Genomic DNA, 27,063 nt, shown 5'->3' with positions numbered 1-27,063 from the left:
TAGAAGAAACCCTGACATAAAAACCCTAGCTACAAAGACCTACAAGATGGGGTTCCCTCCTGAGTCTACACAGGGAAGCTTGCATTCCAACCTCATGAAATTCACACAAAGAAGCCAGACCCAGCTTGGTTTCTTGGTTGGTTGGTTTGTTTTCGTTGTTTAAAAGCAAAATACCACAACGTTTAGAGAAAATAGGAGAATAGCTTTATGACTTGAGAGAATATTTTTTCAATTTGTTTTAGGCTAGCACACAGCTCTGGGCTCAGTGTGACAAGTCCATAAACATGTGTCACGCTGTCACAAAGCATACACACATGCTTTGTGCTCATCTACGGCCCTCCATACATGCATATTGATTTTACATATATAAGAGCCACAAGATACAAGCCCATAGTCATAAAAACTTGACCAAGATTCCTGGGGTCAGGGCACCAATGTCCTGGGGAAGCCAGAAGCCAGCAACATTACAGGGGTTGGGTAGGGTCCGGTGGGGGTCAGGTACAGGAAGTGTCAGGAAGCTACGCTGTCTCAATTGTGGTAATGATGCACAGATACAATCCATGTTTTATGTAGCCAAGCATATTTCACTAAAGTTACATAAAAAGTGATCAAAGACATCCTCGCATGCAGTTCTGACAAACCGTAGCAAAACCGTGGAGCGATTCTGTATACCTTCATTCAAAGGTTCAGCCATTGCCTTGGGTCACCTGTAGTCCCTCTCCCTGGTGCTCCAGAGCACACGCACAGTCTGTACCCAAGATGACAGCATCCCATCCCCCATACTTTCTCCCTTGCCTACTCTGCTCCAGAAACTTCTTCTCACTTCCTGGAATATGTCCAGTACTGTCTAGTCTTTGTACTAGCTGTCCCTCATGCTCAGAATTCTCCCTGCCTGGCTGGCTCCTTCTTGAAACACCTCAGCTCCTCATCACCCCCTGGGGGTTACCAGGCTTGGACATTACATTCAGGCTCATCAACTAGGTGGTGCCCACAACACATGCCCTCCTTGGCATAATTTGCTTGCTGTCCTGTGTGTTGTCTCTAGTATTCCTAAGCTATAGGCTCCAAGAGAGAAAGGAATCCTATCTGCCTTCATCGCTTGATCCCCATGGCCCAAAACAGGGCTGGGCATATAGAAGATGCTCAGAATTGGCTGAAAGAGGGTGGTCTAGACCCCTAGTCTGTTCCCAGCTGCACCTAACACCACCTCCACCCCCAGCGGCCACCATGACCAAGCCAGCACCTTAGCCAACATGGCTAGCAGTGTCTCTCTAGAGAGAGGAATGAAGTATTGGATTAGGTAAGGCTGGCAGGGAGGAAAGGCTCTTCCTGCTCATCCTGGGTTATGGAAGATATGGGAAGGAGCAAGGAAGGTAAGGGACTGGTCTCACATCACCTCATCTGCAGGAGGAAAAATCTTGCGCATGCACCTGAATCTGGATATGCATTGAAGGTGCCCCCCTCCTCCATAGTAGGTAAGAACTGGACCCTGGAGAATCCCCTGAGGAGGCAACTATATTTGGGAGATGGAATTGGAGTTGGTTCCTTTTAAACTGACAGGGTGGACTTAGCACCTGTTCTCACACATAAGTAGACATGTCATCAGATGGCCCCAGTCTCCCAGTTACCAGGCAGCTCTCTTTAAGATCAGGGGTCCCAAGACAGCAAGACAGGGAGTGATTTCTCCATGTGGAGCTATAGCCAGGCCACTCCCTAGCCTGCAAGAGGCTCCAGCCACTGGAATTAAAGCTGTCCCCAGCTTACAAATTAAAGGACACTGGTGCCAATGGACAACTGTTCTGGCCATCTCAGAGCGGAGTTGGCCACCTTCTGAGAAACACGAACTCTGCTTCAGATACAATATGACTGTGCATGCACTTGGATGCTGCAAATGTTAACTGACAGGAGATAGGATTAAAGCCGTCTCCTTCCCAACCTGCACCTCAGATCTAGAAGAACTGTGGTCCAGGCTGGCATGGGTACCACATTGTGGAAGTGCCGCACCTGGATGTTTACTTTGGCAGTGATGCCCAAATGAGTGGGAATTTAGAAATTACAGTTTAATTCTCTGTGTTTGTGTGCCACGTGAATGCCATTCCCTGGGAGGTCAGAAGGGGTGTCAGAACCCCTGAAACGGAGGTTGCTGACTTGAATTTAATTTAAAATAAACAAGGTTATTTAATGGATTTTGGTTTGGGATTAAGACAGAATTTCTAACGATTTCCGATATGGCCCTAAATACATCTGCTATTTTTTTTTTAACTCCATACTTAAGTAAAGCAGCACTCTTGGCCTTGGTGATTGTAAAATAAAAACACCAGTCAGCTCTGAAGAGTGCTTGGGACCTGCAGAGTCAAACATGCAGCCAAGACTTAGTGGTTCCTGCAAACAGCATCTATCTCACCGCTGTGCAACTATGTTTTACTCGTAATAAAGGGTAAGACGGTGATGTGTGCACCATAGAACTGCTTTAATTAAACCTATTTGTGAGTTTTAATCAGTGAGCATGCTGTTTGTATGCCTATTCCCTAGTTCTATATATCCAGGGTTATATAAACACTTCTCAGGAGAAAAGGAGTGGGGACGGGGTAGGAAGCCTGGGCTTAGCAGTGGGAGGTAGGAGGCCTGGACCAAGCCAGGAGAGTTAGGAGGGGTAGCCTGGGCCTAGCAGCCTTTCCCTGCCATACCTGTCAGCTGCACAGGGAGAATCTCTGTGGGCCTCTCAGCACCAAGCAGAGCTCCACAAGCGCCCGCATCGGCTGTGTGGAGATGGGTATGAATGACCGTTAACAGCATACAGACTCCATCCCACAAATGTGTTCTCCTCAGTGAGAACACGTCATGAAGCAAGGTAAGATGGGGTTGGAGAGATGGTTCGGGGGTTGAGAGCACCTCAGGGGTGCTCTTGCAGAGGGGTCAGCTTGATTCCCAGCAGCCCCGTGGCGGCTCACAACTACCTGTCACCCCAGTTCCAAGGAATCTGGGCGCTGCACGTGCCGTGGTGCGCTTACGTATACACAAATGCTCATATACATAAAAAGTAAGTAAGTCACTGAAAGACGTGACCCGAGGGAGGAGAATTTATTTTGTCTCACAGTTTGGTGGGAGCATAGTCACCCACCAAATGGCAGGGGAGGTCATGACAAAGGGGCTGTAAATGCAACAAGAGCTTTAGGTGTCTGCTTACCCTGCGCCTCAGGGAACAGAAGAGGTGGGTGACTGCTCTGCCCCCTCCTTCCCTCCCCTGTGTATTTATTCTTCACAGCCGGCCTGCGTTTAGGATGGGTCCTTCCTCCTCAGCTGAACCTCCCAGGAAATACACATCCGGGTATGTCTCTGAGGATGTCTTTTAAGTGATTCTAAATCCACTCAAGTCGGCGACAAAGATGAACCATCACACCACATAAACCTGTTTAGCTGCAAAGGAAACTCAATAACTATCTATTAGCTGTCAGAAAGCCCCACACAGACATCTGTTCAAGGCACGCGCAGCTCAATAAACATGTGTCAGCTTCATAGAGACCACAGTGGATTGAGGTTATGGCAAAGGCTGAGCGGCGTTAAGCCCTGACGACCTCCTGAACACCTGTGACCGGCTGCTGCATTCACAGCAGCAGACTTCGAATTCTCTTACAAAAATCATCACAATAGAATGGTATCGATTCGAGAAGATAGAGCTCTGATAGAGACCCCCGTGAGGCCAGCCGACTCCCTGTAAAGGTGCCAAGACCACACAATGGAAGAAAGGACATCATCTGTGACAAACGGTGGACAGGGAAAACGGATGTTGGACCTGGCATCACACACCAGCTCCTGCCCCACACTCTTATCTCACACTACAATAAAGAGCAATGTGGATGAGTGAAAGATGTTAGCATAGGACTCGAGGCTGCAAAATTCTAACAAGAGAACAGGAGAGTAAATGCCCCACAGCATTGTGGGTAAAGATTTCCTGTATAAGACCGAAGATCCGAGTGTAAAATAAAACAATAACCAGAGGGATGGCATCAAATCAAACACTTCTACACACCCATGGAAATGGGCAGAGTAACTAACGAGACCACACCCCTGAGGAGACCCTGTGTGCAAGCCCTCCACTGCACATGAGGTCATTACCCATCCTGCAGAAGGAATTCCCACCAGTAGAAAGAAGACAAAGGCTCCACTTTTTAAATGCAGGAAGGACAAACTGAAAACAAACAGACTGAAAGCAAACAATTGAGGGTCAAGGACGTGGCTCAGTAGGAAAAGATCCGTCAGTCACAGGAGCCTGAGGAATTGAGTTTAGAGCCCCAGCACACAAGGAAAAAGCAAGGTGTGGCCTCAAGCTCCTGCAGCCCCTGCACTGGGGAGGCACAGGGAGAAACCGAGAGGCTGCAGCTGAGCCAATCAAGCCTGACTGCTGAGCTCTAGGCCAGTGGGAAGATTTCATCTCTAAAGAAGTGGGGAGTAACTGAAGGAGACCCAACATCCAGCCTTCAGAGGCACACATGCGTATATACACAAAAGACGGACAGACCTCCATGATGGATAGGCAGTCCAGTATCACCACACATAAGGGACATGAGTTACATCACAGGGGATACCAACCCTCACCTGCCAGAAACGGCTGCTGGGGAAAGGGCAGATGGGAGTGAGGGTTGGTCAGGAGGAAGAAGAATCCTTGTGCACGGCTGGTTAGAGTCAGATCAGCCCAGGCAGCCTGTGGCTTCATGCTCAGCCATCATAAGCCCAACTGTGTCGTTCCTGGTGGGATGTTGGTTCGGGACACATAACCCAAGGCTTCTTGGGATGGCATGCTCCACTATCGCAAGCCCAGCCGTGTCATTCTTGAGGATGACTCCAAAGGAACTAAAAGAAGGGTCTGGATAGCTAGGTGGCTAGGACTGCTTGGTGCTCTTTCAGATGACCACGTCCCCAGCACCCATGTCCTACAGCTCACAATAGCCTGTAACTCCAGCTCGAGGGGACCCAATACTCTCCTTTGGCCTCATACATGGCATATATACACAGGCACATAAATAAAAATATTTAAAACTCAGTGTGCAACCTGTGTTTATGACAGCTTAGTTTACTCAATATATAACAGAAGGTCAATCTAGGAGTGAATGGATAAAGACAGCGTGATCCCCTCCAGCACAAAGGGGCAAGCACCACGTGCTTTTGGCGATGTGTTTCAAGCTGTCACGCTGGTGGAAGTCTGGGGTGAATTGTGGTTATCTGAGCTGGAGTATGGTGATGTGGGGGTGGGACAAGAGATGCTGAATGCAGAGCAAACCTTCCGGTGGTCTTGGGTAAGGCGCTTTAGCGACCTGTGCTGTGCACGGGGCTACAATAAAACCCCACAGTGTTTCAAAATGGTGAAAGGAGGTTTTTAAATGTCAGCACTTCCTGTTATGACGGGTGATGAGGTCGTTTGCTGGCCTGGCCTGATCACTCTGGAATGATCAAATGTGGAGATATGTAAGGACATCCCGCGGTGCCCACGCAGGGTCTATATAGTTATCATCTGTCACTGCAAACAAAGTTAAGGGGTTAGGCCTGGAGTCCTAGGGGTTAGGACTCAGCAGGTAAGGTGTAAGTGCAAACGTGAAAACCCAAGTTCAAGTCCCCAGGGACTGTGGAAAAAGCAGGACCTGCTCAATATATTCCTGTGTACTGAGGGGGCAGAGACAAAATGTCACTGGGTCAGTCTAGCTGACTGGTCAGTCTAGCTCCAGGTTCAGTGAGACCTGTCTCAGAAAGTAATAGCACTGAGACACCAGACACACATATGCACATCTCACACACACACACACACACACACACACACACACACACACACACACACACACACAAAGACAAAAAAAGAAATAGAGAGATTTTGATTCTCAACTGTGGCTGGCACTCAGGACTGACTGCTAAATTAGTCCGTTTCGCCAAAGAAGCAGCGGCGACGGGATGTTTATTCACACTGCCACAGAAATACATAGACGCGTGCATACATGTGTGCACGCAGACTCATGGGGCTGCCATCAAACACTCTGCTCATCCAGCTCTGTGTGTGTGTGTGTGTGTGTGTGTGTGTGTGTGTGTGTGTGTGTGTGTGAAGTTCAAAACTTAAAACCAGTCCATGGGGCTGGGAGCTCAGCAGCCTAAGATCACAGGAATGACTGAACTTCCCCTGGGGAAGCCAGATTCTAGCTCTGAAGGTCTTCAATGCCTTTATAGTCTTCACACAATACTCACACCCTTGAGGCCATCCCTTCCTGCCAGTCACCCAAGGGCACATGCTACCCACACCTACAGCACATCCTCACAGTAGCCCTTGAGCATCTGATGATTGACCTCTGAAGGACTCTCTAACTAGGGGGACACAGGCACTAAGAAGGCTGGAAGCTACAACAGCCAGGCCATGAGGGAGCCAACTTAGTTCCCTTGGGAGAGAACACCTGGGTGCATTTGAAGGTGCTCATGCAGTGTGATGACACAGAGGTCGCAGCACAGCCCTTGCTGTTCACATCTCACCTCCAGTCACCCCTCTGGAAGTCCTACCCATGCTCAGGGCACCTGTGAGAGGGAAGAAGCCTGTAAGCCTACTTTGAACTGCACACAGAAAGACCCAGTTTCAAGGAACCAGCTAGTTCTCTTCCCTCTGCCTCAAATAGAAGGACATCATCCATAGAGGCATTAGATCACACAAGCACTCTGAGTAAGGTAATTGGTAAGAACCACCAAGTACCAGCTCCGAGATGGAAAACATTAAGGCTGTACTGTCTGGGACTGTGGCTGGACAGACACCGAGTCCCATCCTGACAGCTCTGCTGCTTGGTGTCCAGTGAGGACAAACACAGCCTTGCCTTACCTCATCTTCACCCAAAATGCCCACCAGGTTGTCAGAGAGAGAGAGAGAGAGAGAGAGAGAGAGAGAGAGAGAGAGAGAGAGAGAGAGAGAGAGAGAGAGAGAGAGCGCGCCACCTGCTGGCCAAAGCATGGATTTCCCAGCCCAGAGCCTGAGTTTGCTAGGAGAGGTGAATTTGGTACCTGGCATTCACACCTCAGTGATGTCATGCTGTCCTCCCTGAACATAAAAAGGGATTCAAATGACACACACTTTTCACAGGTCCACAGAGGACTGTGCAGCCAGGGGAGAGTCAGTCCCCTCTTACATCTGGGTCACACTCGGAACCCACGAGCAGCTTGCTCTGTGTCGAGCTGGCCGTGGTGCCCACTGTGCACCTGTTTGTCTCAGGAGTCCATCTCCGGTCATGGCTCGCTTTGCCCCAGTGACCTGGCCTTTTTAGGAAACAGAAGTACAGCTGGCTGGTCCTATTCATATTAAGCTAAAAACATTGAGTCTTCCCTGTATTATTTAATTTTCTTGTTGCTGTGGAAAATGCCCGACCAAAACGATGTAAGGTTTTATCTCTGCTCAAGGCCAGAAGGACAACCCACCATGATGAGGTGAGATGTGGTGGGGCCATGCATCCAGTCAGGAAGCAGGAGGAGGTGAAGGCTCTCGTGCACAGCCTGCTTCTCCCTCTGTGCTCTTCATCCTCTGGGCCCTCAGCCTGCGGGATGGTCCTGACCATCCCAGGTAGGTCTTTTCTCTCACCTCTGAAGAGTTTAAACCTCACTGGAAACACCCTCCCAGACTACCCAGGGGTGTCTCCTCGGTGAGCCCACATCCAGTTACGCTGACCACGATGACCAACGCTCAGCGTTTTCCTGTGCCCTGTCTTTATTATACGCTGTGAGTCCGGGTGCATCACGGAGGTTAGTTTTTAAAAGGAAACAAAAGTGGACTCATGAGGCTCTTGTCTCCTCAGGGTTTCTAGGGGATGCATACCTCAGAGCTCACACATCCCGCCACTCCCTCAGAGGTCCATGGGGGGTGTCACTGACGTGATGATGTCTACTGACTATCACCCAGAGCAACCCAATGCTCTATTATGGGCGGCTCCCTGTGAACCTCTGCACAGCCCAGCTTGATGCACAGGAGGTGCTGGGAACACTGGGCCATGTTTGGAGGCATGTGAGGCTGTCACGAGTAGGTTAAGGGATATGACTGGCATCTGGTGGGTGGGGCTGATGGATGACTCTCAGCGCCCTACAGGGCATGGGTGGCCCACAGCAAATACATTTATGGCCTCAAACGTTCATCCTGAGCAGACACAGAAGCCCTTGTGTTCAACGGCTGTTCTTTGAGTGTGTGAGAGAACCAGAGGATAGATTCCATAAGCAAAGCCTCACATCAGGGAATGTGAGCTTTTAAATTAGCTCTTTAGGCAAGCCATGCCCAGGTCAACCAGAGAGGTGAGCAAGCCTGACCAAGGTCACAATACTAGGAGAGGATATGTCAATACATGGTGGCCGAACCCTAAAGGAAGCCTCTCAGTGCTGTGAGCTCAGGGAGGAAGTCTGTGTGGAAACTCAGGTGGTCCTCTGCCGAGAAACCCAGGCCTCAACGAATACCTCCATCCCTAAATTCCTACTGTGAAGGCTGAGCCTTTGTAGCCTCCCTGGGACAGCAGAGCTAAGTTGCCTTTAGGAGGTGGTAGCTCATGAACTTCACGATGAGATTAATGATTTTATAGGGCACACAGGCAGCTGCCTCTCTTTCTACAAACTGAAGCTGGCACAAGATATGCAACCAGGGAGCCAGTCACCTCCAGACATCAGATCTTCTGTTAGAGTAGCCAAGCTATGGCAACCAGAGTGTAGGTAGAGGCCTGCCTCCTCGTAGCTGGAGCATGGCTGGGACTCCCCATCTGGGGGCTGAATAAGTGGGGTGCATGGGGTCTGCATAGAGGGACAAGCAATAGAGGAAGCTGAGAACGTTCCAGGAGTTTTCTCTGTCGCTCATCTCCCTGTAGAGCCCTCACAACCATGTTCTTGCCCTCATCTATGCCTCCCCTGGGCCAGGCACAGGAACATGACAGAGAAGCCCATATGGGCTCTAGCCACAGGTGGAGGACAGGAGAAAAAACTGCCTACAGGTTCTTCTAGAGCAGTGATTCTCAACCTGTGCGTCCTGCACACCAGACATTCATTACCTCAGGCTCTCACCTCAGCGTGACCTAACAATGCCCTGTAGAAGGAGATGCCCACTTTCTTCACATGAGGACTTCCTGTGTCATGTTCGAGGCTATGCGCGTACATGTTCTGAAGCTCACTCAGCCAAGCCCTGCACTGAGGGGCAACAAGGACGCCACCGTCTAACCACAGCCAAGGTGCTGCTGAAGGGAAAAAGTGGAGCTGGCAGCCACGTCTAAAGAGAAGGGCTCCAGACCAAGGCACTTCGGAACACCTACCTTCTCTTCACCTGGTAGTGGTCTGCAGGAATAGGGTTTGGGATTCCTGTCAGTGGGAGGGGGAGGGGGAGGGGGTCATAGTCCTCTCTGTCCCTGACCACAGTCCTTAGGGCAGGAGTCACTCAGACCTGGAGAACACAGGCCTGGGGCACAAACTCAGACCTGGACTCCAAGATCCTAAGAGAACCCTGTCTCATACGGGTCCACACGTCTGTCCATTCATGTTACTCCTGATATGGCTATTGATGGCCACTTGGGGATGCATCGATAACTTGGCTTTTTTCCCCTCCACCTCATTTCATCTAGTTTAAAGTCAGAATGTCAAAACTGTGGCCATGAGCACACTATCTCCACGCCTTTGGGCAGGTCACGCTTAGGGGTGTCATCTTGAGCTCCCTCACAGGTCCACTTGGTGTATTGCCAAAGTCCATTGGGACAAACATCCAACCTGCTGGACACAAGCTCACCGATGTGTCTTTAGAGTCTTTACTGGGCCTGGCACCCCCACGGAAGGGCTCACTTTCAGAGGGAACACCCCTCTCCATGTCTTTAGCGCAGATCCTCCCCTTCATCCCTTCCTGGCCAGTGGTTACCAGAAGAGCTCCAGTGGCTCTGGGTGACCCAGCCCAGGCTGATACCCCTCCCCCAGCCACCACCCTCCTCACCAGAAATGATGGAGTCGTTGAGCGCCTCTTCATCCTGATACAGAAGCAAGTCATCCTTGAGCTCGGAGCTCAGAATCAGATTCTCCTTGTTCTCCTCGGAGTCTTTGGCAGCAGTCCACTTGTTCTCTGAGGCCCCGTCAAAGCTCCACGCCTCATCCCTCTCCTTGCCCCGCTCCATGCTCGACGTCCTGGACAGACGCACATCCATCCGCTTCTTTGGAGACCCTCTGCATTCCCGCCCTTGAAAACTAAATGGGAAAGATGGTCCCCCGTTACATGTGCCCACTCTTCTGGAAAGCCACAGGAATCAACGTAGGACCTGGTGAGCTGATTTCTGAGCTTGGTCCTGAGCACCTTGTGCCCAGAGCTTTGAAGGGAACGTGGGACTTTGAGCCTATAGTACGTGGCTCTGCGCTGTGCCCTTCCAAAAGCAGAGGACATATGCTAAGTCCCGCCAACACGTATACTTCAACCATTCGGACCAAGGGCTTTGGAGATCTGAGGAAGACATTGTGTTCCTCCAGAGGTGCTGCCTCTTCTTGGCAAGCACCCTTTCCTTTGCACCAGCTGTAAGCCATCAAAATCAAGGAAGCTCTGGGTCCAAGGTTCCTTGTATTCTCATCATTAGATCCTTGGGGATTTCAGAATCATAAACTAAGAATAGCTCCCTCTCCTAACTATTCCCTCCTGGGAAGCTCCCGATCCCCATATGAGGGATAATGCTGAGAGTCTGCTGGTTGGGTTTCCATGTATACAGCCCCTGTCCTAAGAAAGTCAAGATGGTTCCAGTGGATCAAGAAACTCAGGCCAGGCTCTGGATGACTGCACAGATTGGAAGGGTCCTCCCAGGGGCTAGGGCCCTCGGGTAGCACGAGTGTGCAGGATCAGAGAGAGCCTCACCTGTCCTGACGGTGCTTCGTGGCCAGTGCCCTGTGCAGCTCCTCTATCACGCGGCTCGGGGGCAGTGGCCGGTGGACAGTGGTGAGATGAGGGGACCCTGTGGGGGTGGGAAGCTGTCCTCTGAGAACAGGCTCGTTGTTCTTCATGCTGGAGCCTTGGAAGAGTGCAGCCTGACCTGGGGTGGAGCAATAACATACACAAGCATCACCCTCCACACGGGGGCCAAGAAGATGTTGAGGAAGATGTGTGTACTTTCTGCCAGGTCCCCTGACCTACACAGAGACACCAAGCCAGATTTCATTCCCAGGGAAGAGAGTAGGATATGACTCTGCCCAAGTCCCGTTCCATTGAGGAAGAACTCTTCCATGTCAAAACCAGTGTGAGGGCTGGGGCAGACAGCACCCTTCCCTCATCCTTTGATGAGTTGGCTTCTCAGACCTGTTCTTTGGTCCATGGGGACCATAAATATTTACAGAGATTTGCACCATCCCTTCTTGTGCCTCTGCTCTCCCAACAACATCTGTTCCCATTCATGCTGTCCCTGCCCCTCAGCCCCTGAGGCTCCTTCTGGAATGTGAGTCCTGCCACATCTTTCTCCCCTTCCTTTTGACATGATTCAGACTCCTGCCCCAGTCCCAATGCCCCTTGGGCTGCAACTTGGCTCAGCACCCTGGCATCATCCCTTTCTGATCCCCACCCTGTTCTCTTCAGGACACCTATGGGAACCCTTCTAGTTCCTGAAGCATCATGCTGGCCCAACTCTGAGACTTTGAAGGTCCTTCTCTTCTACAGTAGTATTCCTTCCTCAGTGAGACCTTCCCTGTGTGTCACCCCCATCTAGAGGCCCCAGTACCTGTCCAGGGGGACCATCCCCATCCCCTCTGTTCCCTCTTAGGCACGACAGAGGGGGTGGAAATTCTCTTCAAAGGTATTTAGCAGTCACCGAAAAGATGACCACAACCAGTGTGAGCAGATGAGTCAGGGCTTCACTTCTTGCTGGGGACAGCTCCTGCTTGGTGTGCCAACCACGCCCTGAGCACCTACAAGCGATGCTGTGTTCCCAGACCCCTGTCTAGTCAGCATCATGTCCAGTCCTCATCAAAGCAGTTGTAGAAACAGAAAAGGGATGCATCATAGCTCATCGACTCATTTGATAACCAGGCCATTATGTCACCACATGAATATCAGCCCAGCACCACAATAAAGAAGCAAAGACTAACCCACATTTAGGACAGTAGGCATGACAAACTGTCACCCCTCAGCATTTCTGAAGAACTAACCCACTAGCAGACTAACATGCCTGGTACACCTCTTGCTGCTCCTGTGTGACCGTGTATGCTTATAACATCAGATGGGGATGGAGATGGGATGTGAGGTGAGGGGGAGAATTCATGGTACTTGCAGCCAACCAGCCATCCTAGACTAACTGGAAATTTCAAGGAAAATAAGAGACCATCTTTCTCTCCTCCTCCACCCCCATACTTTTCACATCTAGGCAGTCACATAAGACACAAATGTGTGGGACCAGAAATCTACCGTACAAATCCAGAAGCAGGTCCTTGCCAAACTCCAAATGGACTGGCAGTAGCCCAATCCAGAACTTACGACCGCTGGGACTGTGAGAGATAAGCCTGTTGCTGACTTGTTCCTCTGTCACTGTAACTCAGGTAGATGCAGACCGAGGTCCTGGTGTCAGGCTAGGATGTACCTTAGCCCCAGCACCAAGGAGTCAAACACAAGATAGCAACTGTCTGACTCTGTCACCTAGTGCTCACATGTAGAAACCACGTGTCCCAGGAAGCAAAGGAAAAGACTGGACAACAAAGGCAGAGCCACTCAGGTTCCAGGCACAAGTCCTGTGATTGTGGCCACCTTCCTGTTCAGACCAATCCGTGGCATGTCAAGACCCTGCTGCCTCTGAGTCCCTTCCACAGACATAAGGGTGAGATGAGAGGTATTGACTGTGGACAGATCCTAGGGACCCAGAGGGTGTGGATAAGACAGTTAATAAATCACGTGTTCATACACCGTGGTGGGAGTCTTTCAAGTAGAAAGGAAACAAAGTCCACAGACTATCAGACCCAGCCTGTACTTTCTGTCGGGGAAAGAGAGGCATGTGCTGTCCCATCAAGTGATTCTGAAATGCTTTAGGTGTCAACACTGGGTAAGGGGAAGTTATCCCAAACATGGAAACCAAACCCTAAAGAGTATTGATTTGCTTCAAAATTCTCACTCTGTGGTCGGCCCTGGCAGCAACTCATCCCCAGTGATGTAGAGAGCAAAGTTCTGATCCTTCACTCATCCATACCCCAACCCTTATACAACCGCCTACATTCCCTGCATGCCAGACACAATGGCTGGACCTACATCTGATTGTGAATGCAGAGACCAAGTGCCTTTGGAGACAGGCCAGACAACAGGACAGCTGGCTGGACCTACAACACTCTGATTGCCAGGGGCTGAATCTGTCATGCAGTCTCCCTGTAAACCAGGAGGAGGGCCTTGTGTGGAATAGACAGGGTTCAACTATTTGCATGCTCAACCCTAGCCTGTCTAGGAAGGATTAGAGGTGTGGGCTCTGAGGCTTAAAAGCAACAGGATAGCATCTTTTCTCTCTGTCTATTCTAGCCCAGGCATGATAATCAAGGACTAACCCCTGATAAACATTTTATAACTAAAATCAGGGACGTAAAAGACAAAAGGATATGGTTGGGTCCCACATGGGCCCAGCCATGAACTGTATCAGAGGATCCCCCTGAAGACTGTGCACAAACCTCACCCCTGAAGGGCCAATGGTCATTCTTTAATCCTGAGAGGCTGCTTGGTGGTGGTGATTACTTTGCCCTGCACCTGTTTTTGCCAGCTGCAGATGTTGAACCAGGAGAGTCTGACACACCAGAGAGCCTGCAGCTGCAGTCCTCCTGTGCTAAAATTGGTGGTTTGCTAACTGAGCAAGGAGACAAAAGAGAAGTTGAGATATGTTGATGACAGAGATCAGACTTCCCAAGACACCTAACGCCCTAATCAGCAGGAAGTAGTCTAAAGAGGTCTAGAGGTCCATACTCCTTTCCCTCTAACCTATTTTCTCTCTTACCTGGTGTTGGGGACTTGGAAGGGACTAGGGTGGGATCAAGGCTGGAAGGGTGGTAAATATAAGAACCCTATAAAGTAGCCCCCAAAAGGTACACCCACATGTGTCTACAGAGTAAGTGGCTTTGCTGAGCTGGGCTTTGCTCTCTGGTGCCCACTGTTTCCAAGGGAGTATGCAGGAAGCTGAGAAGGAGGGTGGTCCTAGGGGAAGACCAGCAGTCTCAACTGACCTCCCCTAAGATCTCTCAGACACCAAGCCACCAAACAGGCAGCATACACCAGCTGATGTGAGGCCCCTGACACATATGTCGCAGAGGACTGCCTAGTCTAGCTTCAGTGAAAATAGATGCACCTAACCCCCAAGAGACTTGAGGCCCCAGGAGCAGGGAGGTGTGGGGGGATGGGGATATCCTCTTGGAAATGGGGGGAGGAGGTATAGATGGGGAGCAGTCAGGGTATGTACTGGGAGGGGGATGAAGACTGGACTGTAAAAAAAAAAGGATTAAAGAATAAAAAATAAATAAAATAATTATTTAAAAAGTATCCACTACTCAGTGAATAGTCTGCCTTCCTGTGAGACTGAGGTGTCCCCGAAGGCTCAGTGAGTAAATGTTTACTCTCTGCAGTGAGTCCAGGGCCATAGATGAGGAGGTAAGGATGGCCCAGGAGTAGATGACAAGGAGGTTTCTGCCCAACTCTGCTGCCACAGGAAGGGCCAGTGCTCACTCCTGATGTATATTTGAAGCTGTTGTGAAGGAGAAAATGGGCATCCCAGGGCACTCCAGGCAGCAGCAGGAACAGTACAGACAACCACAAGCATAGCAGAGAAAGACCCACCCCGAGGGCTGGCTGTGTGCTCTGGGTTCTGAGTCTAGAAGATTCCCCCTCTGACTGTTCCAGGACCCTCTCCTCCACCGAAGAGTGTCCATGCGGTCTGTAGTCAGCAACCATAGCCTTGTGGGAACTCTTTCTGTGGCCCACAGAGCAGGGGCACTGGGGCAATGAGGAGAGTCAGCCTGGAGCTGGAGTAGGCACGATGGGTAGAAGATATGGACGGATAGACAGACGGATGGACAGATGGACGGATGGAAGGACAGATGGATGGAAGGACAGACAGACAGATGGGTGGGTGGGAAGACAAGCAGACTCACCTGTGACGTTTTTCGTGGCTTTAGAGCTGGCCTTGGGTGGCGGGGTGGGCAGCAGTGGAGGGCTGGGGAGCTGGCTCGCAGATCTCTCCAGGGTTCTGGGAGGACTGTCTAGGGACCCAGATAAGGCTTCTTGAGAGGGCTCATCGGTGGTGGGCAGGAGGTTGCCAGCGTCTGCTTCTTCCCCACTGGATGCAGACGGCATCTTGGCTGGTTGGAAGGCAAAATGGAGCATTTAGAGGAGGCTGCCTTAGCATGGTTAGGAGAGAACAAGACCTGGGGACAGGTATCTTGATGGTGGGAAGGCGCTGATCCTCCGTGAGCGGACTTAATTGCTTGTGCATTCAGTGAACAAGAGACCGTGAGAAACAGAGGGAGTCAGGAAGTCGCTTTAGGCACAGGTGACCATGTCCCGCCTCACACAACAGCCTGGGCTCCTCAGGCTTGTAAGCATAAGGATTGATAGATTCTAGAGTGAGAGAAGCTGGGTGTGCGGAGAAGCTGGATGTGCAGAGAAGCTGGGTGTGCACATTGGCCTGGCTTGGCACTAAACCTCCAGTATGTCTTGCTAGTAGTGACTTACTAGTGGTGACCGCATGAGTGGCAGTGGCCTCGTACAAGGTTAGTTCAAGGTTTAAAGAAAGGGACGATGAGGCCATGTGTGCTGGTGCACACCTATTGTCCCAGGGGATTCCAGGTTTGGAGCCAGGCTAGGCCGCACCATGAAACTGTGTCTCAAAATCAGGATCCTGAGTAACAGCTTCAACAAACGGCAGGGGTGGCATCTACATGAACGTCTGGCACATCAAGACCCTTGTGCCAACAGCTCTGATTTTTCTATGTGGGTTATGGATGCCCTACCCTTGGCACACAAATCTAGGAGAGGAAGTAGAGTCATGGGGAAGGAACTACCAGGGGAGGCCAGCCTTCCAGAGCCCTGTCCTCTCTCCAGTTGTTCACCTAGGCACCTCCTCTGTGATTCCCCACTGATAGCGCTATTTCCTCCTGGTCCACCGCAGCTCCCTTTCGGCACTCTTTATAAACCAGCACAGGACCACTGCCATCCCAACAACCCTCCATCCTCTGCCCAGCCCCCTGTTTCCTGAGCCCTCTCCAGATGAAGCTACTACCCATGCGCTTGTGCCGAGAGCTGTAGAAGATAGTGATGAGGAGGACTCATTTGGAAACCTGTTCAGTATTGGCTCCCACCCTACGCAGGACCCATCCTGGGCCTCTCCTGCAGGTGATTGCTTCTGGCCTCTGGGCACATCTCCAGCTGCTGACATGGTCCCTCATCTGAAGCTTTGCAGCAAAAACAGCCCACCAGATGGTAGGAAGCAACTCAGTTTCCTGTGTGCACACATCTCTTCAAGGTAGCCATCTCCCTCCATCACAAATGGATGGCTTCCTGCTCTGACAGCACAAACCCAAGGTGCTTCTGGAAGGCACTTGCTAGGGGCACAGCTTCCTAGGAGGAACTTCCTCCCCAAGGGGCAGGGCTGGTTCCCTGTTCTCGGGCCAGAGCACTGTCTGTGGTTCTGAAGAACCCTGGCTGCCTGGAGAGCATCCAGGGAAGTCTCTGGCCTCTTAGCACCTGCCCAAGTATCTGAGAGCCATAGCGGGCCCCTGTGTGTACACCACGTTGTAATTTCTAACTTTACACAGTGCTTTCAAGTTCGTGGGGATGCAGACTTTACACTCAGGGCCGGCTGTCCCAACTCCCCAGGAGCAAAATCCCAGAAGCCCTTTCAGAATTGACAGCTCTGTCACAGTGGCCATCGGAGAGTGACCGTGACCTGAACCTCAAGCTCTGTCACCTTGCCCTGTGTGGATGCAGGTGAACACAGTGCTTTTATTTTCTCCTGATTTAAAGTGTCCCCGGGAGTGTCAACTATTAAAAGAAGTTTTCCTTCTAAAGATCTCTGGACACTGAGACAATCATTCTGCCCCTTCAATTATTAAGAGTGTGTTACCTAAGGCCTCCATTTAATTTTTGTCCTGATATTATTAAGATAAACATCTTGTATTTTTTTTAAGGTAAAAAAAATGGTCAGGAGCCCTAGGTGAAAATGGAGATGGTCCTTCTTCTCTTAACAGACACAAATCCTATGGCTTGTTAGGTCTTCTGCAGCTTGTAAATCAGCACAGGGTGGTAGATGACCTGTCCCAGAGTCCATGCCTTCACAGCCAAGCTCACAGGAATGGCCAGTGGGCTTGGCACACACACACCTACTCACAGTCATATAGAAGACGCGCTCCTACATTAAGCATCTACACAGGGCTGGATGTGCCCATTCTGTTCTGGCTGGGTTATGGAGCTCTTGTCTGGCCTGGTCACTGGAGGCTCCACTAGGAGAGGGGAGAGCTATGCTTTGGCAGGGAGATGGGACTCTTCTACTTAGGAAGGAGCTCTTGTCCTTGATATACCATTGTCGTGAGAGACAGGCTGAGCTCCACAGCTCCTCCATGGTTCTGGTGCACTCTCTCAGCACAGGCCTTGGTCCTGCAGAGTGGGGACACAGACAGGCTAGCTTCACCCTCAGAGACCTGGTTTCCTCCCGGGGACTTGGAGGCAGCATCTTGACTGAACTCCCTGTTTTCTGTCTGGGGAGCACTGCCACAACAAAGGACGGCTTGAGCCTGCGGCTCTGGTGATGGATCAGACAATGAGGTCAGTGCAGAGCTGTCTGCTGTGCTAGGGCTCCATGCGAGATCTGGCTGAGAAAACCTAATTTGGGCCAGTCTCTTGTCTCTTTAGGTTATGGACAGAACTTTGTATATCTGTCTCTGTCTCTGTCTCTGTCTCTGTCTCTGTCTCTGTCTCTGTCTCTGTCTCTGTCTCTCTCTCTCTCTCTCTCTCTCTCTCTGTGTGTGTGTGTGTGTGTGTGTGTCTGTCTGTCTGTGTCTCTGTCTGTCTCTCCAGTTTAGTAACTTGTCACATGGAAAGCAATCCAAACACTTCTGAATGTTGTGCCAGCATCTTTACCCAGCTTTGGTTATATCTCTGCAGACCTGCAGTTCCCAGCTACTCTGGAGGCTGAGGCAGAGGGATCACAGGTTCAAAGACTGCCTAGGCTGCAAAGTAAGTTCAAGGCCAGCCCTGGTAACTCATCAAGGCCCTGTCTCAAAATTGAAAAGGAAAGAGAGCTGGGGATGCTGGACCGTGATAGAGCACCTGTCACCTGTCTAACACGTATATAGCTATATATGAGTTTGATTTCCAGGGTCACAAAAATGAATGGATTAGTGCAAATGGACTCATTAAACAGTCACCAGAATTGTGCCTCTCCACTCTGACACTGCTCTCTCTTCTACCTGGGAAGTCTGTGTCAGCCCCTCGTCATGGCCATCCTAAGTCACTCACTAACCTCCAACTCTCCTCTTGGCTTTTGTCTCCCACACTTCCCAACTACTCTGTCCCTAGTTCAGTGTTCTTCATGGGCTCTACCCCCTGTACCCACCCCTTGACAGCGACAACATGGACTCTGGCCTGTGTCTTCCTCCACAGACGCTGTCCGGCTAGTCACTCCCAAACCTGGTCCTCTGGCTTCAGCATCCATCCAGGTTCCCACTAGATGGGTCCTCTGAGGTCCTCCCCCTCCCCAGAAGGTCAAACAAGCTGGAGGCCACAAATATTCTTACCCAACTCTTTGGTTTTTGCTGTCCGGCAATTATACCCAGCGCTTTGGGGGCTAGGCAAATGGAGGCTTATACCAGATGCCTTTTTCTTCTTTGTATATGCTGTGTGCACACACAAATGTGCACACTGCGGGCTGGAGTAGGGGCGGGGCGTAGTTTGACAACATGTCTTCCTTTATTACTCTCCATCTCCCATTGAAATTATAGATTTCCATTTCACTGGCCAGTGAAGAGTCCCCAGGAGGGTCTCTGTCCCCCACAGCCTTGAGTTACAGCCATATGCCAAGGCATTTACCTTCTACATAAGATCTGGGGATTCAGACACAGGTCCTGGTGCTTGTGGAGCAAGCACTGTACCCACTGAGGCTCCTCTCCAGACTCCTCCCACCCCCACTGAGCCAGCTCTGCAGACTTCCACTGCACCCACCCAGCCACCTCCCCAGACTCCCACCGTACACACGGAGCCACCTCCCCAGGCTTCCTTTTGCCTTTTATTTTGGAACAAGGCATCACTGCATTGCTTTAACTCCCAATCCTCCTGCTTTAGCTTCGCTAGAAGGTGGGATGACAACCCTGCCTCTCCACACAGGACTCTGACCAAGCTCTTGGGTTGTCATGCAAGCCCTGCAGTCTCTAACAGTCTCACCCGTTGTCCGCCACACTAATGAACGTGGAAGAGATGGGATGTGATGTGGTAAGGATGAGACAGGGATGTCTGAGCTGGTGACTGGTGGGCCGTGTGGGACTTGGCCTGTGGAAGGCTGGGGCTCTGCCTCTTCCTGTGCTGTGCAGTTCTACCCCTCCTCCTCCTCCTCCTCCTCCTCCTCCTCCTCCTCCTCTCCTCCTCCTCCTCCTCCTCCTCCTCCTCCCCCCTTCCTCCTCCTCCCCTCCTCTTCCTCCTCCTCCTCCTCCTCTTCCTCCTCCTCCTCCTCCTCCTCCTCCTCCTCCTCCTCCTCCTCCTCCTCCTCCTCCTCCTCCTCCTCAAAATGCCACGTGTCCCCACAGAGAGCCACCAGAAGCCTCCAGGGACTTACCTGGTCTCAGCCAGACTTCCTTCTAACCTCCAAACCTCCTAAACCAAACCATCCATCCCCTAAGTCAGAAACTGAAAAGTTTCTCTGCCAGTACTGCAGGAGATAGCCAGATGGCAACTGCTTTCAGCGTAGATTACATGGGCTTTGCCACAATTATAGCCTTTGTTGGAATAGAAAGCTCCGGAAGGTCCAGCCAACCCAAACAGCAAAATCTCTCCTGGCTTCCCACCAGGGTGGACGTATGGCTACGTCTCACTCGCAGCATTACTCAGTAGAACAGCGTCTCCACCGTGGCTTAGCCAAAGCCACAGGCGGCCACTGGCAACGGGCAAGTAGCTAATGTGATCAGAGGCTGAAGCTTAATTGTTTCTGGCTGATTAGTCATATGACTTCGTGGCATGCACTGAACATACAGTTCTAGGTTCCTTGAGGACGAACCAGGGGCCCAGGGCCACCATTGTGACCAGTGGGAGGTAAGAGGCAGGGGCTAGACTTGGAGAAGGACCGGTGCCTAATATCACCTGATGGTAGGGCACCTGATGGTCACACAGACACAGGCAGTGGGCAGGATCCAAACTGGAGCCTACAGTTTGGCAACTTTTGCCCTAGACCTCAGTAACAACCAGCATCTAGAATGTTCCAGACGTCAAATAAAGGTTTACCTTCTGGGTGGCTCTAGTTTGGTCTGTAGAACGTTCTGGATAGGACCAAACCCAGACTCTGATATTCAGGAGCTCTGTGGTCTTGGGAAAGCAACTGTTGTATGTTGAATATGACCGTGTTCCCATCATTGTTTGAACACTTGGTCCCTAGCTGCTGGTGCTATTAGGAGAGGCAGTAGGAACTTTAAGGCATGGGACTTAGCTAGAGGAAGTAGATCTCTGAAGGCCATCTCTTAAGATTTATAGCCTGGCCCAGCTTCCTGCCAGTGTCTACTTCTTATACGCTGCTGAGCTGAGAGGAAGCAGGACACCCTGGACACACAGAGCTGCCCACCACCATGCCTTACCTATCATGATGACGCACCCATGCACACCCGACATACACACATAGACGCTGGCATGTATTACATAGATGCGCATACACACACACACATACACATACACACACACACAAACACACACTTACCAGCAGGCATATATACTCACGTGCAACATACATGTGTGTATATATATACATATGCGCACGCCCACACACACACACACACACACACATACACACACAAGCCACATACAACATACACAGACATACACACACACACACACACACACACACACACACACACACACTTACTAGCAGGCATATATACTCACGTGCAACATACATGTGTGTGTATATATACATATGCACACGCACACACACACACACACACAAGCCACATACAACATACACAGACATACACACATAGACACTGGTATGTATTACATAGATGCTCATACACACACACAGACAAACCCACACTTACAAGCAGGCATATACACTCATGTGCAACACATGCATGTGTACACACGCACACACACACACACACACACACACACACACACTTAAAGGTCAGGTCTCTTGTGTTTATGTGGAGCATGTATGGGTCTTAGGCCAGGTTAACTTTGAATGTCAACCTCAGGCTGGGCTGGCTGCCCAGCGGGCTCCAAGGATCCTCCTGTTTCCTTACCATCATCTTCTGTATTATAAGTATAGCCCACTGTATCCAGTGTGTTTACATGGGTCCTAGGAATCGAACTTGGGCCCTCATGCTTACATGTCTGACACTTTACCACTGAGCCAGCTACAGACCTAGGAGTCTTCTCTTGACTGTGGAGTCAACTATGACAACAATGACATCTGAATTTAGCAGGAGGCTGGTAGACCTGGAGCCACAAGGAGAATGGGATGCCTGCAGCAGAATCCTGGACCTGCAGGGCAGGATGAGGCCCGGGTGTGACCGAGGTGTAATTACATGAACAAGAAAAGAGCACTGTAAAGCCAGGGTCTACAACGGCCGCATGTGCCTTCCAATGACCTCTCTCCCTGACCTCAGCCAAGTTCAGGGAAAATCTGTTTTTTTCAGTTGAACATCTGACCTTGGCCCTTCTAGGTGTCTGAGCACTAGGAACAGCAGTGAGCACCACTGTAGAGCTGCAGGCTAGCACACATAAAGACGCCATGGGGAGCTTGACCGAGGTGGGTGGGAGGCAGCTGAGGGATTTAATGTCTGCACGATCTGCACACCTGAGAATCCGGATTTCTCTGCTGTCAGGTGACTTCTGTTATAAAATTAGCTCAGCACAGAGGGACAGGGCCCAGATGCAGCTGCTCCCTTGGGCACTGAGCAGGACGTGGGACAGTAAGGAGAGCTGACAGCTTTGGATCAGCATCTGGTCCTCCAGAGCTCTGTGGGAAAGATGAGGGCCACAGTAGCCTCAAGCTCGACTCACTAAATATAGAGGCCAGAAGACAGAACACAGGCTCAACCCTGCAGCCTCCACAGGAGGGAGCAAGGCCTGGACCCAGTGGGGCGACTAGATGGCTTAAAAGAAGCAGCCTGACTTGGTGTCATGAGTGGATATCCTCTAGGCCGAGCAGCTGCCATCCTGGGAAGGCCAGCCATGCTGGGACTTCTGACTGTTCACTAATGAAGAGGTGGGAAGGGTCAAGAGAACCTCACCGATACCCAGCCACTCCCTACTGCCCACTGTACACTGTACTTGTCAGGTGTAGCACAGGTGGTAGCTAAGGGGACCAGGCTTTGGAGCCTCAGAACCCACATAAGTGCTGGTGGGTGTGGTTGGTGACTTGCCTGTGATTCCAGCCTTGTGAGGCAAGCCTGCTAGTGTGACTAGCCATATAGAACAGCTCTGGGTTTGACTGAGAGACCCTGCTTCAAATCATAATGTGGAAGAGTGACCAGAGAAGATTCCCATTATCAAACTGAGAACTCCACATGCACCTGCACACACACACACACACACACACACACACACACACACACACACACACACACCACACTCACATACACATACACACACCACACATACATATATATATACCATATACACACAAACATACAACACACACACCAACACACACCACACACGCATATACACACACCACACACACATATACCCACACACACTACATACACACACATGCACACACCACACATACATATACACACAAACATACCATATACACATATACATGCACATGCACAGGACACACATACATATACACACAAAAATACCATACACACAAACACAACACACATAAACACACACTATACACACACATAAACACACATGCATGCAAACATACAAACACACACACATGCAATCACACCATACACAGAAAACCCACCACACATACATATACACACCATATACACACAAACATACCATACACATATACACACACACACTACACACGCGTAAACACACCACACACACAAACACCACACACAAAATCACACCACACACAGAAAGCACACCATACACATATACAAACACACACATACACATCACACACATATGCAAGCGTACCACACACACAAACATACAGAACCCATGTGGGGAAGCTGCATCTGCTCAGCCAGGGAAAGGAGACATCTACATCTCTCAGACACACATATGAGCCAGGCGTCACCCTGACTGACCACAGCCCAGAGCTCATTGTCAGCTATGTCCCAGTGTCTTAGGGTTTTACTGTTGTGAACAGACACCATGACCAATTCAAGTCTTACAAAGGACAACATTTAATTGGGGCTTGCTTACAGGTTCAGAGGTTTGGTCCAGAATCATCAAGGTGGGAACATGGTGGCATCCAGGCAGGCATGGTGCAGGAGGAGCTGAGAGTTCTACATCTTCACCTGAAGGCTGCTAGGAGAAGACTGGCTTCCAGGCAGCTAGGATTAGCTTATAGCACACACCCACAGTGACACACCTACTCCAAAAGGGCCACGCCTTCTAACAGTGCCTCTCCCTGGGCCAAACATATGCAAACCATCATCACACCCAGCATACAACAGGATAGTTTCAACAGATCCACTCTGCTCCCAGAAGACCTGTACCTGGAAAGCCCCTGAGGTCAGACACGGGCATTACCTGGAGTTATTCAGAGCCAAGTGGGAACAAAGAACTGAGAGCAACCAGTTGAAGCTGGGAGCAGAAACCAGGCATCTGCTCGAACGTGAAGTCCAGGCCTGGGAAGCAGTAACCACAGAATGCAGGCTCCACGCAGTCATTAGAACTCTACCAACCACAGCCCTCTGAGGTCAGCTGCCTGGAGCTCAAGGTGAGACATCTGGGAAAGAGCTGGGGCTCTTCCTCCCTGGGTCCATAACTCCTCAGGCTCCAAATTCCCACTATGTCTCCAAGTCAAGTGAGATGGAGAGGAGCAGCCATGCAGAGGCAGAGCGCAAACCGTGAGCAGCTGCTAACATTGAAGGGAGGCTGGAGGAGACAGCTGGCAAAGAACGCCCACCCAGTGGCTCTGGCTTGAAGAGAGACAGGCCAGGGGACAGATACCCATGGGACCTGGAACAGAAGCCCAGAGTGTTCACACCACAGCCTGGGTTCCCAATAACCCTGGAGAGGTGGGGTTCAAGCTCTAGTCCCCACACTGTGAAGCATGGGTTTAGGCATAGGACCGATGAGAGAACAGGCTCTATCAGAAGATGGCTTAAAATGTTGCTTGGTCAGGGAGGAGGGTGAGGCCTGAGCTCTGGTGTGCTTTGCTTCTTGTTACCAAGAGTTCTGCCTACTCTGTTAAAACAAAACAAACAAAAAACACACAAACAAACAAACAGAAAACTCCACCAGCCCAGCCCCCACTCCTCCAACACTGGCTACTTGTGAACAGGGTACCAAGTTCCTATGCGCTCTAGAAAACCCTAATGCTGACCCTATAACTTCTCTCATGTTTACAGAAGACCCCAAAGGCCATGCCACCGAGGAGCCTCACTCAGGCCACAGCACGGCATGGCTCTCCTGCCACCACACCAGCATCTCACACAGCTGCTCTGGCATCTCTCAGGGAAAGAGGTCATCTGCTCCAGAATTAGGGCACTGCCCCAGGACACACCCATTTGGGGCTAGCTAAAACACACCCCTGCATTTGGTTGACTTCGGGATGCATGTGGCAAGAGGTTGGGCATGGCCACTTTAGATCCCTCACTCCTCCTCCACCCAAGTTGGGAGAAGCCAGGAGAAGAGTTTTCAGGAAGCGTTCAGGTCTACCAGCCATGGGACTGAAGGAGGCAGAACTAAGATAATACAGTAGTCATGACAATGGAGCAATAGTCCAAGCCCTTGGTAGGGAGTGCTCAGCCCGCTGGGTCTCCAGCAAGTACCTGTGTCATCCGGATGGGCATCGGAGGACAGAAGCTCATCCTGGGAGGCCTGGTCTGTTCCACTGGCCGAGGGGCTTCCGGGCTGGACACCCTCCGAGGTCAGCGTCTCCTGCTCGCCAGCGGACGGCTCACTCTGTGCAGGTTGGGAGCCTTCCTTGGGACTGCATGCCTTACTCTCAGAATCTGTAAAGAAATCCAGGCATCAGCCAGACCGTGCCTCCTTCCGCACCCTCCTTTCATTCAAGAGGCCCTTCCAAGCTCTGCTGGAGTCCTCTCTAAGCTATGGTTCCAGAGGATCCTGGTACCCTACGTGCCAAGGGTCCACTCTTCCCATGTATCCTTGTACTCTTAGCACAGGTGGGAGGTGGGTGGTTTCCCCCACCAACTCCAACCCCTTTACCATGCACCTTTATGAACTTCAAAATTCCATGTGTCCCACTTTGTTCCCTCCTAACAACAGACCTCAAAAGCTGGGCCAGGACCCTCTGACACTTGGCAACAGATCGTTACTGCAGGTACCCCCAAGGTGCTAGGTGTGGCTACAGCCATTCATCTCTGTGCCACCACTGACTGTCACTCACCCAGAAGCAAATGTCTGTCAGTCACCTATGTGCCTAGAGTTTATTAAGACAGATGCCGCCCTTTGCCCCAGACGGCGAATGTCCTAAGACTTCCGAGATGGCTGTGACAGCGCATGAAACCCGTAAAGATCAAGGCCAAAGATGGGGGAAGCAGAGTGAGAATTCACACAGCAGCTTCACACAGCAGCTTTCCCAGGACGAGGGACATGGAGCCTTTCCTGAGGGCTTCAGGAAAGTCCAGCCCCTTCTCCTGAGGCTCTGCTGCTGAGGTATCTGAGGGTCTGTCCCTGACTTGACTTGTCACCCTCAGGAGACCCCAACCTTTTGAGGACAGAATTGAAACAGGGACCCTAAAACAATTGCAACTATAGGATTAAATACTTCCCAGGAAAACAGGCTGGGAGGGAAAGGTCAAAGCCGTGGTAGTAGACAAGCTCTGTTCTCAGGGTAACCTTGTTGTGGTTACCTCATGCGTGGTTCCTGCCTCCCTTTCATCATTCCTATAAAATTACTGCACAGATACAGGAATGGCAGAGAGGACAGAAAACTTTCTGTCCCCTAGGTTTGGCCAAACTATAAACCTGAAACTTACCTGAGAGCTTGGGCTGACCAGCCAGTGAGTGCCAAAGGCCCAGCGGCCTTTGCCTCCCCTGTGTTGGGCTCACAGGATGGCCACCACACCTAGCTCTTTTACTTGGGTCCTGGAATCAAAATCACACTCCTCTGTTGGCATAGCCAATGCTTTACCAACTGAACTCTCTCCCCACTTAAATAAATCAGTATCCCTTTGCCACTGTCGTCTGGAATATCTACCTAATTTCTTCTGGAACACAGGGAAGCTGAGGTAGTGTGTTTCTGGGCCCCCAGTGCCTAGTGACAAAATCACTACTCCAGCAGGGCAGCTAGCTCCAAGGGGGGCTGATCCCTTCTGAGATGCTTAGCCCACTCTGATGGAGGGCACACGTGTTCTCCCATGTGAAGCCCTTGGTCCCCGGTTTACGGAGACAGGATGGAGTGCGCAGTGCCGTCTGCAGAGGTTTCTCAGCCCTGGACATACTAGCGTGCTCTCTTGGCTGCAGCCTCCCATGCTGCCTTTTTATGGGGGGAAAAGGATCAATTTATTTCAGGGTCAAAACCCCCTTTTGCTGGCCAATCTAGCCACCCACCTACTGCACTGGAGTCCCCAAGATTGCTCACTTGATCCCCACCAAGACAGAAGCCCACCACCCCCCTAAACACATCCCACCCACTGCCACCCATTGGAATTTTAGTTTTCTTGTCTACAGTGTGGAACCAGTGTTACCACAGGCTCCCTGGAACCACGGTGAGAAATATACCGTAGTATAAGGTGTGTGAGCTGCAGGCACCAGGA

The 27,063-nt window shown here is 50.9% G+C and overlaps 1 protein-coding gene across 1 annotated transcript in view; it reads right to left on the bottom strand.

The window, feature by feature from the left end:
* Phactr3 (phosphatase and actin regulator 3) overlaps window positions 1–27,063 on the bottom strand; it is a 196,398-nt gene that overhangs the window by 40,765 nt on the left and 128,570 nt on the right. Inside the window, exons 4-7 of the mRNA XM_032904910.1 lie at window positions 25,111–25,293; window positions 15,100–15,306; window positions 10,859–11,033; window positions 9,959–10,206 (exon numbers count right to left, since the gene is read on the bottom strand). Of these exons, the coding sequence (XP_032760801.1) occupies window positions 9,959–10,206; window positions 10,859–11,033; window positions 15,100–15,306; window positions 25,111–25,293 (813 nt within the window). The remainder of the gene's footprint in view (window positions 1–9,958; window positions 10,207–10,858; window positions 11,034–15,099; window positions 15,307–25,110; window positions 25,294–27,063) is intronic.

This window comes from Rattus rattus, chromosome 5 (genome assembly GCF_011064425.1).
Source record: "Rattus rattus isolate New Zealand chromosome 5, Rrattus_CSIRO_v1, whole genome shotgun sequence".
Lineage (NCBI taxonomy): Eukaryota > Metazoa > Chordata > Mammalia > Rodentia > Muridae > Rattus > Rattus rattus.
The sequence above is the reverse complement of the archived record's forward strand: the minus strand, read 5'-3'. Positions and strand labels throughout refer to the sequence as shown.